At 36.0% G+C, this 20,109-nt stretch overlaps 1 protein-coding gene across 4 annotated transcripts in view; it reads left to right on the forward strand.

Moving 5' to 3' along the window:
- Positions 1 to 16,994, forward strand: part of LOC126236704 (esterase FE4-like) — a 139,565-nt gene extending 122,571 nt beyond the window's left edge. For all 4 annotated transcript variants that reach the window (XM_049946225.1, XM_049946227.1, XM_049946224.1 and 1 more), the window contains exons 8-11: positions 9,472 to 9,653; positions 15,703 to 15,835; positions 15,986 to 16,106; positions 16,215 to 16,994. In XM_049946225.1, coding sequence (XP_049802182.1) covers positions 9,472 to 9,653; positions 15,703 to 15,835; positions 15,986 to 16,106; positions 16,215 to 16,368 — 590 coding nt within the window. In that variant the 3' untranslated portion in view covers positions 16,369 to 16,994. The remainder of the gene's footprint in view (positions 1 to 9,471; positions 9,654 to 15,702; positions 15,836 to 15,985; positions 16,107 to 16,214) is intronic.
- Positions 16,995 to 20,109: the final 3,115 nt, after the last annotated feature.

The raw sequence follows: 20,109 nt of genomic DNA on the forward strand, positions 1-20,109 counted from the left end.
TGCTCATATGAAATACAGCTTGCTTTTTTTCTTTTTTTCCCAAGGATAACAGTTTGTAATTATTTAATGCAATTCAACAAATAAATTTCATATTTCTTGATTTCTAAAAATTGCTTGACATTGTAGATTGAGAACTGAAATATGATCATATGACATATAACTTCACACGCATAGGATTGGCGTGAAGTATTTATGACTGATAGACTCCAATATCTTATACTGCGTAGTAACTGTTCAACAAGTGTGAAGTTAATGTCAAGTGTGCCTCAATGAATGGCAATTGAACCACTAATATACTCAGCACACAAAAATGATTTGTCAAATTGGATATCAAAACCCTTCTATCAGTGTTTTTGTTTACGGGAAATTATAATTGATTCATCATTATAAGAAAATCATAATCAACTAGTAAAATATTTCTACTTGGCACATTATAACTAGGCCTCTTTAATTGTGGATTCCAGCATGCAAATTACTATAACAAAGAGATAAAACTTGGAAACATATAATGAAACCAGGGTCAAGTTTATTTTGTGACACCATAACCAAATTCAGTCACCAGGGCCATTGCCAAATGTAGAATAAATTTCTTTTATTTCCATTTATCACCTCAAATTTTTTGACCTGAGACTATAAGTTTTGATCAGTGATGGCCATCTTCAGATCTACAGAAAAATGGGAAAACTAAATACAAATAATGGATAGTTTACATCTTAAAACATTACATAGTGACAAATGAAAAGCGGAAAACATGCCCTTAAAATATGATGAGGCATAGCTGTCCTAATATAATGAAGATGTAGTGGCACTATCAAAAACAAAATACACACAAAATCAGCTTAGCAGTGTTGAATATATTTGAAATATTGTGTTAACTAGGCCACAATTCTGGCAGAGTCATCCTGTTAATACTATTACTGTTTAAAAAGAACTGAGATACAGCAGCCAAAGAAATATGATTGTATTCTGAGCTCACTAAATTTAGCTGCTGTAGGCCTAACACCTATTTGAGAGTTATACAGATATTCAAAATGCTATAAAATGGGCATCTACAATAGGTAAACACTATAGTTTTTCAAGCGATTATGAGCCTAGTGTTTTGGAGCACAAAAACACAATATATGGGGGTAACACTACAACAAAATATGCAATTGAATAAAAATGTGAAATCAGTAGTAGGAGAAATAAATGAAAGAATTAAATTTTTAGGGGTGTGTGAAGATGGCAATGAGGGGGGGGGGGGACAGGGGGCAGGGGGGGGGGGAGAATATGGTGCACCTGTGAAGAAATGGCATACAAGATGTTCTATGTCACTGTTCTAATATTTGAAGTTCTTATCAGCTAAATCTGGCAGCAGTCATCAAGAGAATTCAAAGATACTCAGCAATGACCATAACATGTCAATGTAGGCCATATCAAAGTGTAACAGAGGTGTCCAGTGAATGTAGATAGTAATAACAAGAAAAAAGGTAACGCGTTGAGAAATACTGTTGTGTAAATTTGGAAAAAAAAAGCATTCAAAGAACACTGCAGTTCTTCTACCATTATCATATATATGGTATTTGGTGTACATTGGCACTGAAATCTCAAATGACTTGGTGGTTTCCCCAACAACAAACTCAACATCAAGGGAACTGTAGAGTCCAAAAGTCATATGATTTCTGCAGGATGCTTCTGGTTGTGTTTCAGTTATGCATCTTGGTGACATGTTTTGCAACATTTCCAAGCATTTTGAGGTAACAGTCAGTGGCTCTTTTCATGTAAATTATCCATCCATCAGGTGTACTATATATTTTATTTGTATGGAATACTGTCACTAAACAGCTAGCTATTATTGTTGTTTATCAATCAGTTCTAGAGGACTGTGCACTTGGATCAATGGAGCATGAGAGGCAATAATCCAGAATGAAAGTCCCATTGACTTCTATGGCATAAGAAAAACCTTACTTTCTTTAGTGATGTTGCTATATTATTCTGGAATTTTAATCAACTATTTTTATTACAATCACTCAAATTTAGAATAAATTATATTTTTGTAATTTATTTAACGAACTGTAGATACATTTATTTTCACTGTGTTGATTGTAATGTTACTTATTTATTATTGGCTTCTGACACTGTAGTCTACCCTCACATCATTTGTATTGTCACAGTAACTGGTCTTAAAGAAACACAACAGTTTCAATGTCATAGATTAGATTAGATTAATACTTGTTCCATAGATCATGAATACGACACTTCGTAATGATGTGGAGTGTGTCGGTTACTAAAAGATTTCTGTACAAGATACTACATTACACACAAAATATTGCATGACACTAATGTTTAAGTTTTTTTTCCCTTAATTTATATCTAAAAATTCAGCCAATGAGTAGAAGGAGTTGTCATCTAGAAATTCTTTTAACTTATTTTTAAATGTTAGTTGGCTATCTGTCAGGCTTTTGATGCTGTTTGGTAGGTGACCAAAGACTTTTGTGGCAGCATAATTTACCCCTTTCTGTGCCAAAGTCAGATTTAACCCTGCATAGTGAAGATCATCCTTTCTCATGTGGTTATAGCTATGCACACTGCTATTACTTTTGAACTGGGCTGGATTATTAACAACAAATTTCATAAGTGAACATATATACTGTGAGGTTACTGTGAGGATCCCTAGATCCTTAAATAGATGTCTGTAGGATGACTGTGGGTGGGCTCCAGCAATTATTCTGATTACACGTTTTTGAGCAATGAATACTTTTCTACTCAACGATGAATTACCCCAGAATATGATGCCATACGAAAGCAGTGAATGAAAGTAGGCATAGTAAGCTAATTTACTGAGATTCTTATCACCAAAATTTGCAATAACCCTAATAGCATACGTAGCTGAACTCAGACGTTTCAGCAGACCATCAATGTGTTGCTTCCAGTTTAACCTCTCAACAATAGTCACACCTAAAAATTTTGAAAATTCTACCTTAGCTACAGACTTCTGTTCAAAGTCTATATTTATTACTGGAGTTGTGCCATTTACTGTACGGAACTGTGTATACTGTGTTTTATCAAAATTTAAAGAGAGTCCGTTTGCTGAGAACCACTTAATAATTTTTTGAAAAACATCATTTACAATTACATCACTTAGTTCTTGGTTTTTGGATGTTATTACTACACTTGTATCATCAGCAAAAAGAACTAACTTTGCATCTTCGTCATTGTGGAATGGTAAGTCATTAATGTATATCAAGAACAGTAAAGGACCTAAGACCGAACCCTGTGGGACCCCGTACTTGATAGCCCCCCAGTTTGAGGAATCAGCTGTTGTTTTAACATTACATGAACCACTTATTTCAACTTTCTGCTTTCTTCCAGTTAAGTATGAATTAAACCATTTGTGCACTGCCCCCCCTCAAACCATAATGATTTAGCTTATCTAAAAGAATTCCATCATTTACACAATCAAAGGCCTTTGAGAGATCACAAGTAATACCAATGGGTGATGTCCGGTTATTCAGAGCATTTAATATTTGATGAGTGAAAGCGTATATTGCATTTTCTGTTGAAAAGCCTTTCTGAAAACCAAACTGACATTTTGTTAGTAGTTTATTTTTACAAATATGGGAGGCTACTCTTGAATACATTACTTTCTCAACATTTTTTGATAGAGCTGTCAGAAGAGAGATTGGGCAGTAGCTGTTGACATCCGATGTATCCCCCTTTTTATGCAATGGTTTTACAATGGCATATTTCAGTCTATCGGGGAAAACACCCTGCTCCAAAGAGCTATTACATACGTGGCTGAGAATCCTACTTATCTGTGGGGAACAAGCTTTAAGTACCTTGCTGGAAATGCCATCAATTCCGTAAGAGCTTTTACTTTTCAGTGTGTTTATTATTTTACTGATTTCAGAGGGAGAGGTTGGTGGAATTACAGTTGTTTCAAACTGCACAGGTATGGCCTCTTCTATTAGTAGCCTTGCCTCTTCTAGTGAAGACCTAGATCCTATTTTCTCCACAACATTTAAAAAATGATCATTGAAAATATTTTCAATTTCTGATTGTTTGTTAGTACACTTGTCATTCAGTTTTATGGCACTAAAGTCTTCCTGTGCTCTTGGTTGCCCTGTTTCCCTTTCAATAATATTCCAGATTGCTTTAATTTTATTATCAGAGTTACTGATCTCAGACATGATACACCACAAAAACAAAATTGTTATGCTGTTTTTATACAAGTTTGGTTTTAATATCTGTGACATAGTAACAATTGTGTTTCTATAAGCTGGGTTACTGTGTCACTACAGCTGATATAAAGATATACAGTAGTTCCTAAAGCTACTAATCAAGAAACAATAAAATGGCAATCAACAGACTAAAAACATGTTTATTGTTTAGAAATAAGGAGTACTTATTACTCCTTATTGACAAATGTGTCCAATATTTAATGTTGTAAATATCACAGTTTTGCATATGCATTATTGTGCATGTTTGAATCTTCCTCATAAAAAATGAAGTTCGACTAGGAACACAGAAAAGTTGTCTAGATGAATTTGTTGATAGGGTGAAAGAGGAATGTTAATCTGAATGAGAATAATTTATATACTGCACATTTGAAAGTGTGCAAGGTAATTATTCAGGAACAGTTTATTAAACGATTGACTAACTCATTTAAAAAATGACTGTATTTAAATGATTAATATTCATCTTTTGGATATGCAGCCCTTTTCCTTTCTTTCCTCATTTGCAGTTAAATTATAGGATAGGGATTCCACCTCTTTGCAAACTCACTGCTAAAAAGAAAAAGGAGTGCATTTGCAAAAAGAGGCAGAACCCATATTCTATTAAATTATTAAATAACAATGAATTGGGATCTAAAGATTTTGAAACCTCTGAAACCTAAATGTGGAAAAATTTAAGCTAATGAAGATGAGTAGGAAAAGCAATCTTGTAGTGTTCTAACACAGAATTACTGCTGCTGGGATAACATTGCAGTTTCCCAAAAAAAGGAACAAACACCCAAGGTCAGTTGTAAGAAAGGCAGATGGTCGACTTTTGTTTATTGGGAGAATTGTCATAAAATATAGTTCATTTGCAAAGGAGACCATGTACAGAAGACTATCAAGAAAGTTTACAACACCAGCATTTGTGATTAACTGCAGAATGATCCTACTACCATGAATGTATATCTCATAGAAGGACCATGAAGGAAATAAGAGAACTTAGGCCTTGTACAGAAGTATACAGACAGCTGTTTTTTTCCTCAACCCATTTCCAAGTGGATCAGGAAAGGGAATGGCTACTAGTGGTACAGGATACCCTCCACGATAGACCATATGATTGCTTACAGAGTATATTATGTAGTTTTATTCAGATAAGAAAGAAATGAGGAGTGGTAATGTACATAAACTTTTTTAGGAAACATACAGGACAGTCACTGAAGCCTCCATATCAAGCAAAACATAGGACCATAGGACAAAACTATTAATGAAACTGATGTGTCACACTCATAATTCATAAGGCTCAATGCTGTTCTAATAATTTTTTTAGTCTCATCTAGATGTTAGTAGTATTACAGCCTGTAGTAGTGTATAGTCTGTTATCCACGTCTCGAGGTAACAGAATTTAACAGGTCTTTCAAAATTTTTGTCTATGTGTTTGTGCAACAGAGAAACCTTTTGCTACAAATACACTCATTATTATCATATGTCAACTAAATAACTACTTTTATCCTTTTTCATGACAGTGTGACATCACCTTTTCTTTCTTAAAATGAATTTAAAGTCTCCAGTTAACTACATAAAATCCAAAATACTTCTGGTGTGAAATTTTGTAATAGATTTAACAAAAGCATCAACAGAAATCATTATCATTTGTTAAATATACTGAACATTAGAAGTTAATTTACAAAATCAAATTACACCAATGGATGCAGCACCAAGGAGTTGTATGATATAAGTGAAAGTTGGTAGGCATGTCTCTACATCTGAAATATTATGTCTATTCAAATTTTGCACCATGAATAGGGATGTGGAATTGAAATGGATTAATAATTGCTTGAATAATTGGAAAAATTGATTGGAAAGAATAGTTGAGAAAATTTTGAAGGTAATTTATGAATCTGTGCACAATTTTGGGTGAACTTTAACTAATACCAGTATCAACAGACCTTGAATATCATTACATTCAAGGTCAATGAACATAATTTGCATTATGTACTGCTGCTTGCAGTAGTGTGCATTACCAAATAACCACTGAAACCATTGAAATTGTTGAACTGTCTAGAACTTCTTAAACACACAAAGCACAATATTTTTAGTATACGTAAACCAAGTGCCTATCAAGTCTTAGTCATTACCTTCACTTTAATTCCAGTGTGTTAAGTCTTGAGTGTGACAATGTCAATGCAGGAACATTCCTCCAGGAACAGCGTTAATTATTCTTGTCTGCATGGAACCTCTTGATGCAGGATCTTGGCGGTGAGTGAAATGGTGAACAGATAGGAGTTGAACTTATAAGCATATGAATAAATATTCCTTTTCTAATAACTTTTTGTGATACTTTTAAGGAGTGGTTAAAATACACATTTTTAACAATGCTGGTGCAATGGTTCCAAGCATACATCCGTGCACTACCACTTCCTGAAACAAAAGGGCGAAGATATATGAATTAATAAACTGAAGAGCATATTTCTTACTTCATTTCATACAGATATTTAATTATGTATCAACACATTATCCTTGCCATAAAACAACTCATTAATTTACTTTTGGCAGTGTGTCTGGTTTATATCTCATTTAGTTTACATATAGATTATATATAACAAAAGGAAAGAAAGAAAAATAATATGATTCAATACAACCATTAATATAAGAGTGCCACTAGTAGTGCCACTATGAGGATGCAAATCAGATTTGCTTTAAATATATGATGTAATGGTCATGAGCATTAGTTACCTTTGAGATTGAATCTGGTGAGATGATGTTAGTCAAAAATGCCTTTGAGATGACAAAGATGCCATTATCAGCACCTCACTGAGTTTAAACGAGGTTGAGTAATAGGCTAAGAGGAGCTGGATGTTTCTTCTGGAATATTGCAGAAAGACTTGGAAGGAATGTAACCACTGCAGATGTTGGCAGCAGGGGTCACGAGAATGTATGGTCACAAGAAGACTAGGTTTCAGATGGCAATAGGGCACTACCAAGTTGGAAGACCATTGTGTTCAGTATATGGCTCTGGCATATTGTACTTCATCTGCAGCAGCAATTTGAGCAGCAGCTGGCACCACAGTGCCACAATGAACTTTTACAAATTGGTTACTTCAAGGACAGCTCCAAGCCTGCAATCAACCAACCCCAAACCATCACCATTTGTGACTTCTCTGGTGTCAAGTGATAGCTGATTGGGGGGTTGGGTGGAGGTTTGTCGTGTTTTCGGATGAAAGCTGATTCTGCCTTGGTGTTAGTATAGCTGTGTGTTTGTTAGAAGGAGGCCAGTTGAGTGCTGTGATCAGTTTGACTAAGTGCTAGACACACTGAACCTATACTTGGAGTTATCAGCCATGGTGCAATTTCATACGACAGAAGGAGAACTATCATGGTTGTCCTGTGCAGCTTGACTGTACATTTGTATGTCTGGTGATTTTACCTGTTGTGCTGCCATTCATGAACAGCATTCCAGGGGATGTTTTCCAACACGATAATGCTCATCCCCATACCACTGTTGTGACCCAATATGCTCTACAGAATCTCGACATGTTGCCTTGGCCTTCTTGATCACCAGACTTGTCTCCAATTGAGCGCATGTGGGACCTTATCAAATGACAAGTCCAGCATATTCCACAAACAGCATTAACCATCCCTATATTGACTGACCAAGTGCCACAGGTTTGGAACTCCATCTCCAAATTGACATCCAGTACCTGTATGTCGCAATTCTTGCAAGTTTGCAAGCTTGCATTAAACATTCTGGTGGTTACACCAATTATTAATGCACCAAAATTGCACATTTGCAATGGCTTATCTCACACATACATTAACATGTGATCTTGTGATGTAGTCACTTAAATATGTTACCTAGACAAATGTATTCTGAAAATTTCATTACTCTACATTAATTATTTATTTGTGTTGTGATTTTTTTCTGTAAGTGTATGTAGAATCTGTCTGTTATATATATAAAGCAGAATATAGGTGTGAAACCTAAAGAGCAATTTGAGTCAAATTTGCCACAGAAACAGCAGGCCTCATGAGTGTCAGCACTGTGGGGTATATTACCTCTTAGCTCCAACAGATGTGTGTATATACAGGGAAAAACGTGTTTTCTCCAACCCCTCGCATACATGCTGCCCTTCAAAACGGGCATGTTGTGTAGGAACAGTATCGGCATGCCAAATCAGCCTACTTTGAAGCACATCCTGCATTTGAATGGCAAGAAATGGTTGTCAGGAACTGGACATGTACACCTCCAAGCACATTGTGTTGGAGTATTATCAGTCTGCTTTGACTTTCTTTCCATGGTGGCTTGCACATGAGGGGTAAATAAATTATTTTCAAGCCCATGATGTGTAGTCTGTCTTGCATGACAGGTGTGCTATTGTAGAAGTATCAGCCTGCATTGTTGAACTATATTTCACGGGACACATATGATGATAAGCATAGCTGGGAACAGGCTGAGATGGATAGACGAGGGTAGGGATAAAGTGGGGGGGGGGGGGGGGGGATGGAAAGAGAGAGGGGAGATGGGCCTGATGCATAAGGATAAGGTACGTGGAAAGTGTAGAGGGTTCTGGGCAGGAGAAAAAGGTAGATGGGGAGGCAGATATGGAAAGAGAGAGTGGGAGAAGGATGTGGTTGGACCACAGGGGGAGGAAGATATGGTCAGAGAGAGGGGTTGGAGGAACTGGTCAAAGAGTGGGGGAGGCAGAGATGAAGAGACAGTGAGAGTGGGGAAGAGGAGATAGACAGAGAGAGGCTGGAGGTTGACATGGTCAGATAGAGAGAGGAAGACATGGACACAGAGAGGTTTGGAGGAGGAGAAGGAGGAGGAGGAGGATGAGGTGTGTTCAGTATATGCGTGTAATGCATACTTGGGCAAGCCATGGAGAAAAGGCTAGTATCCAAATAAATGAAGCTACGAGTTGAAGATCACACATTGCTAAACATGTATGCAAAATAGTGGCATTTAAGTAGTGTAAATACAAGAGACAACTTTCAAAATGCTTGTATTATTGAAATATTCTTTCTTGCAATCACCTTTTGATAAGAAAATAATGCTCTTCAATTACTGCAGCTGATTTCTATTTATAGACTTTGTAATATGTTTAAATATTGAAATCCTATAGAGTTTGTTTGTTATCTTTGCAGTTAAATTCCATAAAAGTATGCTCTATCAAATATTCTAGCACATTAGAATTAGTTGTTTTTGACAGTGATACTTCTTATAGAATAGTAACTTAATTAATATTAACATTAATTATACAGAATTTTTATTTTGCAGAAGGTGGTGTGTTTGCATCTGAAGAAGATGTAAAGAATTTGAATGACAACTTTGATGCTTATGTTGCTCATGAGCTCCGACTGTCAAGCAGAGAAGAGCAGTTAAGAGTCTCTGCAGAAATTCGACAATTTTATTATGGTGACAATGAAATTACTTTACAACTTAATGACTCAACTGCCAAGGTAACCTATACTCTTTAAAATTTGATGTGGCATAGAAATACATCATGTTATTTATTTCTAGAATCAGTTGTTTGCACAGTAAAATAAATAAAAGGTATCCTGTAATTTACTATGTAATAGAGTACTGAATTTTAAAACAAAAGTACTTTTTCTCAACTAGCTATATAATTTCATTTTTATGACAAATAGGCATGTTGTGATAACAATGTAGAATGTGTAGAGTACATTTCTATTGCATAGGGAATAATTTTCATACAATTAGCCCTGTAACTTAAAACACATACTGCTGAAACTATCATGCATCAACCATGTATAATTTTTTTCTCCTCGTCCATTGTAATGAACATTTACCACCAACACTGGAATGCCAAAGAAACTGGTATAGGCATGCCTATTCAAATACAGAGATATGTAAACAAGCAGAATATGGCACTGCTGTCAGCATTGCCTATGTACGACAACAAGTGTCTGGTGCAGTTATTAGATCAGTTACTGCTGGTATAATGGTAGGTCATCAAGATTTAAGTGAGTTTGAATGTGGTGCTATAGTTGGCTTGTAAGCAATGGGACACAGCATCTCCGAGGTAATGATGAAGTGGGAATTTTTCCATATGACCATTTCATGATGGTACCATGAATACCAGGAATCCAGGAAACCATTAAATCTCTGTCATCGCTGCAGCCAGGAAAAGATCCTGCAAGAACAGGACCAATGACAACTGAAGAGAATCATTCAAAGTGACAAAAGTGCAACCCTTCCACAAATGGTTGCAGATTTCAATGCTGGGCCATCAACAAGTTTCAGTGTGTTGGCCATTCAACGAAACATCAATGATATGAGCTTTCAGAGCCAAAGGGCCACTCATGTACCCTTGATGATGGTGCAACACAAGGCTTTACACCTTGCCTGGATCCATCTGACACAAATGTTGGACTGCTGTTGACCGGAAACATGTTGCCTAGTTGGATGAGTCTCATTTCAAATTGTATCAAGTGGATGGATGTGTATGGCTATGGAGACAACCTAATGAATCCATGGACCCTGCATGTCAGCAGAGGACTGTTCAAGCTGGTGGAGGCTCTGTAATGGAGTCTGGCATGTGCAGTTGGAGTGATATTGGACCCTTGATATGTCTAGATATGACTCTGACAGGTGACATATATGGAAGTGTCCTCTCTGATCACCTGCATCCATGCATGTCCATTGTACATTCTAATGGACTTAAAGTAGTTTCAGCAGGACAAGGAAACACCCAACATGTCCAGAATTACTACAGAGTGGCTCCAAGAACACTCCTCTGAGTTTACACACTTCCACTGGCCACCAAACTCCCCAGACATGAACATTATTGAGCACATCTGGGATGCCTTGCAACACGCTGTTCAGAAGAGATCTCCACCCCCTTGTATTCATAGGGATTTATGGACAGGCCTGCAGTATTCATGGTGTCAATTTCATCCTGCACTACTTCTGGCATTAGTTGAGTCCTTGCCACATCATGTTGTGCCAGTTCTTTGTACTTACAGGTGCCCTATGCTATATTAAGCAGGTGTACCAGTTTCTTTGGTTCTTCAGTGTAATACCTAATAGTGGACTTCAAAATAAATTAAGCAGTCTATTTATTACCATTCCTAAAGAGTACATGCTGATTTCCATCTTATCCAAGGAAATAGAGTAACAGGTACTGACAGTGCAGCCACCACATCACTGTTGATATGGTGTGACATATAAACGTTGCTTCCTTACACATCCTTCTGTTAACATGAAATATGACCATGAATTTGGTGTGTGGCTTCATTGCATATGCAGATGTGTACATGATTTATATAGACTAGCAAAATGTAGCAAATGCTGCTGACTGATGCTATACATGAATTTCCCAGGACAATGACACTAAAACAAGAAATTAATTTTGTGACTAGATAAATGACTTTTCAAAGCTGACCATCTGGCCACAGAAAAGTCGCTGTTAAGGAAATTTTGGTATTGAGTAACATCAGATCATGACTCTTCAACTTCTCCTGACATAATTTGTGATGAAATAGCTCATAGATGAACAGCTCTGTGTCAGGGTCCAACATGTTCAGTATTTCAGAAATCAACCACATTCCCAACATCAAGTGTGCTTATGATGATGGCAGTGTGGTTGCTTGCTGCAATATTGTGCCAATTGAACACCAACATCTGGCCATTCACCCATGAACTATTCATAATGCCAAAATATGTAAACTGTAACAGAGCCCACCTCAGTAGACAGGAATTGTATAGATGGTATATCTGCTGTAACTGTGGACTGCTTCATCATACCAGTCCTTTTTGAAATTTGTTTAATATCTTTTACAATTTCATTCATTAATTTGTAATACAATGACTGGCATTATAAACTTCAAATATTCGCAGCAGCTGACAAATGACAGTATATCTCATGGCAGTTTTGGTCTTGTATACATTTCATAGTAAAATCTTTTAAAATTGTCAAAATTTGTTTTATCAGCTTTGCAAGTTAATACAATTGAACTTTCTTATAATGAAATTGGTTCCAATGACAACTTGGCTATAACATCCTGATTTCTGTGATATGGCCATATTTCTCATAAGGAACATACTTCTCATTCTTACTTAATGTGAAAAATGTATACACATGCACATCATATGTAATGTCATTTTCAGCCTCATTTTGCAACAAGGTTTTCAGAGAATCAATGCACTGTATAAGGAAATCTGTTGTTGTTATATGGCAACCTGGCACATTCTTCTCTCTGCCCTTCTGTCAACAATAGGTGTAGTATAGATTCATAAGCTTATTGTTACCCTAGTGCATTTATACTGCAGTAGTGGTGACAATCACAGAACTAATCAACAGTGTAAGTGATGCCAGTTCCCATGACAATTTGTTATGAAGTGTGTGGGAATTTAGAACAGGATTACTAGTAAAAGTTTTAACAGTAGAAGAAAAAGTAAAAGCAATTCAAGAAATCCAGAATGGAGCTAAACAGGTTGACATGTGTCATCAATTTGGCCTCATAAATTCCATGGTCCAAATGATCTGGAAGAACAAGGATAAAATTGTTAATGTGTTTGAACAAAACGGATCTAAAATTAAGTGGTTATGAAAAGCTGAATGAAGCGAAATGTATGAAATGCTGCTTAAGTGGTTTAAGCAACAGAGAAGCATCAATGTACCCATTAGTGGACCTCTCCTTATGGTGAAAACAAAAAAATTTGCCAATAAATTAAAAGATGAGGAATTTGTGTGGAACAGTGGCTGTATTGACAGATTCAAGCAACATCACAGTATTACTTTTGGCAAAGTGAGTGGTGAAGCCAACAGTGTGAATACTGAAACAATCAAACAATGGCTCACTACCATGTGACCTACATTTTGTGAAGGATATGCAGACTATGACATATTTAACAGAGATGAGACTGGCATATTCTTGAAACTGTCACCTGACTAAACTCTGAAATTCAAGTGTAAAAAATGTGTTTGTGGTAAGTTATCTAAAACTAAGAACACTAATAACAGTTCTGGTTTGTGCTAACATAGATGGAACTGAGAAGAAAAAATTGCTCATGATAGGTAAATTGAAAAGTCATTTGTGTTTTAAACATCTAAAAAATCTCCCAGTGCACTACAATGCTAATAAAAAGTCATGGATGGCCTCTGAACTCTTCGAAGTTGAGATAAGGTGTTGGGTCTGGGAGCTTAGAAGTCAGAAAATGAAGATACTGGTTCTTGATGACAACTGACCAGCATCCCGCACTCTTTCATCTGGAAAATATTAAACTTGTTTTGCTTCCTGCAAATACAACAAGCTTATTGCAACTCCTGGATGAATGAGTAATTAGAGGTCTGAGATGCCACTATCATAAGTTTATATTACTGACAATGATACAATACATTTAGAAAAAGCAGGATTGTTCTATTACACTGATGGATGTGATGAGATGCATTACCAAAGCTTGGAGCTGGGCCACAGCCCAAAACATTCAAGAGCTGTTTCTGTCATACAGGAATCGCAAGTGAAGGAGTAAATGCCACCTTTAACTGAAGACACATTCAATGACACTGATGATCTGCCACTATCTGCATGTCTGCCAGGAATCAACTGTAATATCTCAATCAGAGTGACTATGAAATACATGCAACAGTAAATGATGGCCTTGCTACAACCAAAGTGCAAACTGAAGACGAAATAGCAAGCGATGTGTAGTATCAGGGTAACAGTGAACATTAAGTTGGCGAAGTTGGCGATGGTGACGAAGAAGAAGAGGAAAAAGAAAGAAAGAAAGTGCTTATCCCTACTGTGAATGATGCCTTACAAACCATTAGAATTATGAACATGTTTTATGAAGCTGGGAGATGGAGCAGTGAAATTGCAAATGAAATAATGAACATAGAACATTATTTAGAAAGTGTGTATTGGGCAAATAGACAGCAGAGTAAAATGACTGATTAATTCACTCTGTAGTGGTTCACCTTCTTTAATGAATTTAAGTAGGCAGATGGCAAACAATAAGGGAAGTAAAATTATCCCAGCTTGCTTCATCACAACTCTTAAGTAAATAAATCTGGTGAGAACTCAACATACTGCTGGATGAACTGTATTTATGTAAGCTTAAATGTTAATACTGTATGTAAAATGAAACAAGTCTAAATAAATTTGTTGTTTTCCATTTACCACCACAACAGACTGAAAATAAAAATCTCAGTTACAGCAAAATAATTTTCAAGGTCCTTTGAATGTTGTTATAGGCAGGTTCTGATGTATTTATTTGAAGCTAATCTCACATATCTCAACTGGACATTCAATAATGGGAATTAATGAGCTTGTTCTTTTGCAGCTCATTGAAGTCAGTTTCTTCATTCTGGGTAAACCTAGTTTTACCTCTGCATTGGTTAAAGTCTGTAATATTTAATTGTATTAAATAAAGGATTTTCAGAAATTGTTGAATCAAAATTATTTCTTTTGTTTTTGAGAAATAAAAGTTGGACTACAATTAAATTATTGTATATTGCATAAAGCAATAGAATTTTGTGCCATGGCAAAGTCATCTTGAGCAATGCAAGTTAATGTCAAAAAAAAAAAAAAAGAAAAAAAAATACTATAATTAGCACAACTCTTTACAGAAAGCACTTCCTTACAGATAACTGAATGAGCTGTAGAAAGTGAGAGGTTACTCTTAACACCAACTGTCACATAATGCATACATAAACTGAACTGCATGGGACCCAAATTTAATCATGTATAAAGTTTCAACACCATATGTTGATGATTTTCATTAATAAGCATCAGTGTGGCTCTGGGTCAAATGGCCATTGAAACTCAAGAAAAGCTGTGTCCATCTGAGTGCTCTGAGTCATGAACTTCACGATGTCATATGAGAAAGAGAGGGTTGTGTTTTACATGACTGGTGTCTATGGAATCCTTGGTGGCTGGCATGGAGAAGACTATTCTTTTTAAGATATCTCATTACTTTTTTAGCTCAGAAAACATTCTAAGATTTTGTAACAGATGGCTCTCAGTTACAATGAAAAGTAGTTTTGTATACCAATTCTGCTACTCTTCTTGTGGAAGGGTGTGGCCCATGCTTTCTTCCAACCATAAGGCAATTTTTTATTTGAGAGACCTGTTGGATATTATTTTTAAAAGGAGTCCCAACTCAGCTGCACATTCTGTGTGGAATATGACTGCTGTTATAGTTCTGTGGAAGTTACTTTGATAATTATCAGTGTGAGTAGATTAACACTGATCATAAGTGATTATTGATGTACCTTACACGAATAGTCTGCAGTTGCCTCTTCTATCTCTTAATGTGTAAACCAACTCATTCCACATCCTGTAAAGTTCTCCAAGATGATGGAACTTATGAAACATGATGTGTGAATGTATGAATGAATTAATGCAAATAACATCACATCATAATTTTGAATTCTCTTGTTAGGCACGATTTTGCACTGATCATGATATTGTTTATTTTGTTTCCAGTGTTCAGTGTTGTCTGCAGCATTTTGTTAATAATTCTAAATTTTTCCTTTGTTTACAGTTGGCATCAGATCTTAGTTTTACGGAAGGAGTAGATACTGTTATACGTAACATGAGTAGAAGTTCTCCAGAACCTGTGTACTATTATCAGTTCTCATTCAACGGACCACTCAATGTATACCCCGATTTTCCAGGTAAATTGTCCTTGGAAGCACCAAACCTATATAAATTTATTTTTTTGTACATGTATCTCATATTAAAGAAGTTGAGTGGCTTGTGTCCATATCTTATGATACTTCTTCCTAATATATAATTGTAACAATAAATGCTGCACATTCTCGTAGGAGCTTGCCATGGGGATGATACAAGATATGCAAAAAACTATGTTAATCTTGAAACAGATTCTGCTGGATACAAAGTTGGACTGCAATTGCTTCATATGTGGGCCAATTTTGTGAAATACAGGTGAGTCACTAAACACTTCATCAAAACAGAATCAAAGCAATGATTCAACTTTTGAAACTTAAAACAAAATTTTTAATTTTTTTTACTCTTCTTATTTTCTTTTTGCAGTGATCCAACTCCAGTTATTGATGAACTACTTACAGAAGACTGGAATCAGTATGAAACAAACAACACAAATTATTTAGAGTTTGTTTCACCTCTTTATACTGGGACTGGACTAAACAAGGAAAGAATGGATTTCTGGCACACTGTAATGCCATAGATAAATTGTTCAAGGAAACATACAAAATGAAAATAATGAGTATAAGAAAAAGCTGAATATATGTGAAATATTGTTAATTTTTGTTTTCATTTTAGTTATTGGCAAAACTGTGATGTATTTATTAATATAATTCACCCTTCCTCTGCCATTATTTTAACATTATATGCAAAAATAGAGATTTATTTTCCTTTCTTATATATTCTGTTTATTTGTTGTCTTCATGAGTTAAAATTACTTTATACCTAACAGAATTGACTATTTTCACACTAAAAATAAGGTATTGTTATGGAGAAATGCACAGTTTTTATAATTATTTATATGAATGAGCTACGTAATTTCTTGTAAATATGTTTCAGCTATCACAAACACTCACCAAACAGCACATGCATTGAGTCGCCAAGAGGCAAACACAAAAAAATTGACAATGGATTTCTTCCCCAAGCTAGCATAATTTTCATTCTCTTTTGCCCCTCTTGATGACCCAATCCTGCCTTCAAGTATCACAATTTGATATTAAGTATAATTTGTTCATTATTGCCAACTAACATCTGACAACTTAATGCAAAGACTGTTTGAATTCATAAAATGTGTAATAAATATAATAAAGATTAATTTTTTATACCTTATATTTTTCTCATTCTTTATTCAATATGTTGTGAGCACAGTTTGCTATTTTTATCCTATCCCCACAATGAATGAGCCTATAAAAACTTAATTTGTTTACATGTAATGGTCAGTAATTACATTATCAGATGTGGCATAATGGTACCTATTATTCTGGTGAAACTGATTGCACTTAGGTGATAGTAGACTACCTTGCACAAGGTGGGTGGGTCCATGTGTCAACATGAAAAAAGTTAAAATGTTTTCATTTTTATTTTAGTAACCTAGCTGTACAGTGATTTTATGGAGATTTTAAGATTCATAAAAAGTAATTCGGAAGTAACGAACAGTAATACACAGGACTGTATGTTGTTGAATTTCATCAGCATTTTGTTGAGAAAAATTGGAGGAAGAATTTTATGGTCACTTGTGCAGCAGCATGCAAATACAGTTTTGTCTATTTAGTGTTCTTGTTTTTGTACTATTCCTGTTGTCTTGTACATATCTCCCTTCTCCTCCTCCTCCTCTTCCTTCTCCTCCTCCTCCTCCTCTTCCTCTTCCTTCTCCTCCTCCTACTTCTCCTCTTTCTTCTTTTCTGCACTTAAGTCTGCTGGTTTATAAATTAAAAAAAAAAAAAAAAGAAGAAGAAGAAGAATCGTTAGCTCCGGGGTCTGGTGTGATGGATGTAGTAACTTTTTTCATTGGGGCGATTGTAGTGGCGTGGGAATTGGGAAAATGAGTGAGACTCATCAGTGCTTCTGTGGGCTATGCAGTAGAGATAGAAAGATTGTGGAACAGGAGGGGAAAATTGCTGCCCTTCAGGCTGAGTTAGATGAGGCTATGCGAGAACTGGGCAGGTTAAGGGGGGAGAAAGGTAAACATGGGTGGGATGTGGCAACAGGTATAAGGAACAGGCCAAGAAATTCTTCTGACAGCTTTGTTTTTAATGTACAAAATAGGTTTGACCTGTTGCCTCAGTCAGAAACTGGTGAGCCTCTCACAGAAGTAGATGTAGACAGGGCTCAACAAGCTTTCACCAGCAAATTTAATAAGAAAGTAGGGAAGTCTGCAAAGAGAAAGAAAGTCTTGTTGCTAGGTAGTTCGCATGCAAGGGGTGTGGGCCAACTTCTGCAGGATGAATTAGGGTCAGAATACCAGGTCACAAGTTTTTTTCAAACCTAGTGCTGGACTGGCACAGGTTACAGAGGATTTAGGTTCACTATGTAGAGGCTTTACTAAGGAAGATACTGTGGTTATTGTGGGTGGGCTGGGCAACAGTATTGACAGAGATCCGGGGTACAGCATAGAGTGTGACCTGGCAAAGATTGCATCAACATCAAGTCATACCAGTGTTGGGTTTGTGTCAGTTCTGGAGTGCCACGACTGACCTCATTTGAGCTCTTCTGTCAGGAGAGTTAATTTGGAGTTGGAACGGCTACTTGGATCTGGTGCAGGGTCACACATTGGTGTGGTTCTGTTGATTCACTCTGTAGGTGGGACCATACTAGACATGGCCTACACCTCAACAAGAAAGGGAAGGGTAAACTGGCTGGGCCGATAGCAGGAAATTTAAAGGGGGGAGGAACTACATCTCATGGTGGAAACTCTTTTTTAGTGTAAGATCAGTGTCCAGTGGGAAACTCAGCCAGGCAAGTACTAAAGACATTAAAAAAGTTCAAGATACTCACAAAAGTAAAGTGAAAAATAATGTTAGTATATTTCATCAAAATATTGGGGGATTGAAGAACAAAATTGATGAGCTTCCGCTTTGTTTAAAAGATATAGAAACTGAGAATGTAATAGATGTACTATGCCTGTCTGAGCATCACATTGTCACTGATATGCAAAAGGTTAGCATCAATGGGTACAAATTAGCTGCACATGTAAATAGAGATAATATGATGAGAGGAGGAGTTGCCATATATGTCAAAAGCTTCCACAATGTAAAAAATTTAGAAACTAAAAAATTTTGTGTAGAGCAACATATGGAAGCATGTGCCACTGAACTTAAACTAAATGATGGCACTTTCATAATTATAACAGTGTATAGGTTCCCCTCAGGGAATTTACAGCTATTTCTAGAAATCTTGGATGTTTTGTTGTGCTATCTGTCAGACAGGGGGAAGCAAATTATCATTTGTGAGGATTTCAATGTTGATTCCCTGAAAGAGTGTAATAGGAAGAATGACCTTGTAGTATTACTCAGTTCTTTCAATTTGAGCTCCATCATTGATTTTCCTACTCGGATAACAAAGAACAGCAGTACATTGATAGATAACTTTTTTATAGACCAAGATAAGTTTAAGGACATAAATGCTTATCCTGTTGAGAATGGTCTTTCAGATCATGGTGCACAGCTAGTTACAGTATATGACATAGCTCCATGCAGTATATCAAATCAGACTTTCAAAGCAGTGTGTTCAATTAACAATATAAATATTGCAAACTTTAGGGAAAGCCTACAGCAGCTAGACTGGGATGAAGTGTATAAGGAACCCGATGCAAACTCAAAATATAAGTTATTTCATGATACATTTTTAAGTGTGTTTGAAAATTGTTTTCCCAAGAAAATAGTTAAACATAATTCCAAGAAAACATATATAAAACCTTGGCTAACTAAAGGAATAAGAATATCTTGCAACCGTAAAAGAGAACTGTATCTAACAGCAAGAGGGAGTACTGACCCATAAATTGTTCAATATTATAAAAACTATTGTACGGTACTAAGAAAAGTTATTAAAAAGTCCAGAAGCATGTGTATCATGTCTGAGATCAGTAAATCTGATAATAAAATTAAAGCAATTTGGAATATTATTGAAAGGGAAACAGGGGAACCAAGAGCATAGGAAGACTTTAGTGCCATAAAACTGAATGACAAGTGTATTAACAAACAATTAGAAATTGAAAATATTTTCAATAATCATTTTTTAAATGTTGTGGAGGAAATAGGATCTAGATCTTCACTAGAAGAGGCAAGGCTACTAATAGAAGAGACCATACCTGTGCAGTTTGAAACAACTGTAATTCCACCAATCTCTCCCTCTGAAATCAGTAAAATAATAAACTCACTGAAAAGTAAAAGCTCTTACGGAATTGATGGCATTTCCAGCAAGGTACTTAAAGCTTGTTCCCCACAGA

Source organism: Schistocerca nitens, chromosome 2 (assembly GCF_023898315.1).
Source record: "Schistocerca nitens isolate TAMUIC-IGC-003100 chromosome 2, iqSchNite1.1, whole genome shotgun sequence".
NCBI classification, from domain to species: Eukaryota; Metazoa; Arthropoda; class Insecta; order Orthoptera; family Acrididae; genus Schistocerca; species Schistocerca nitens.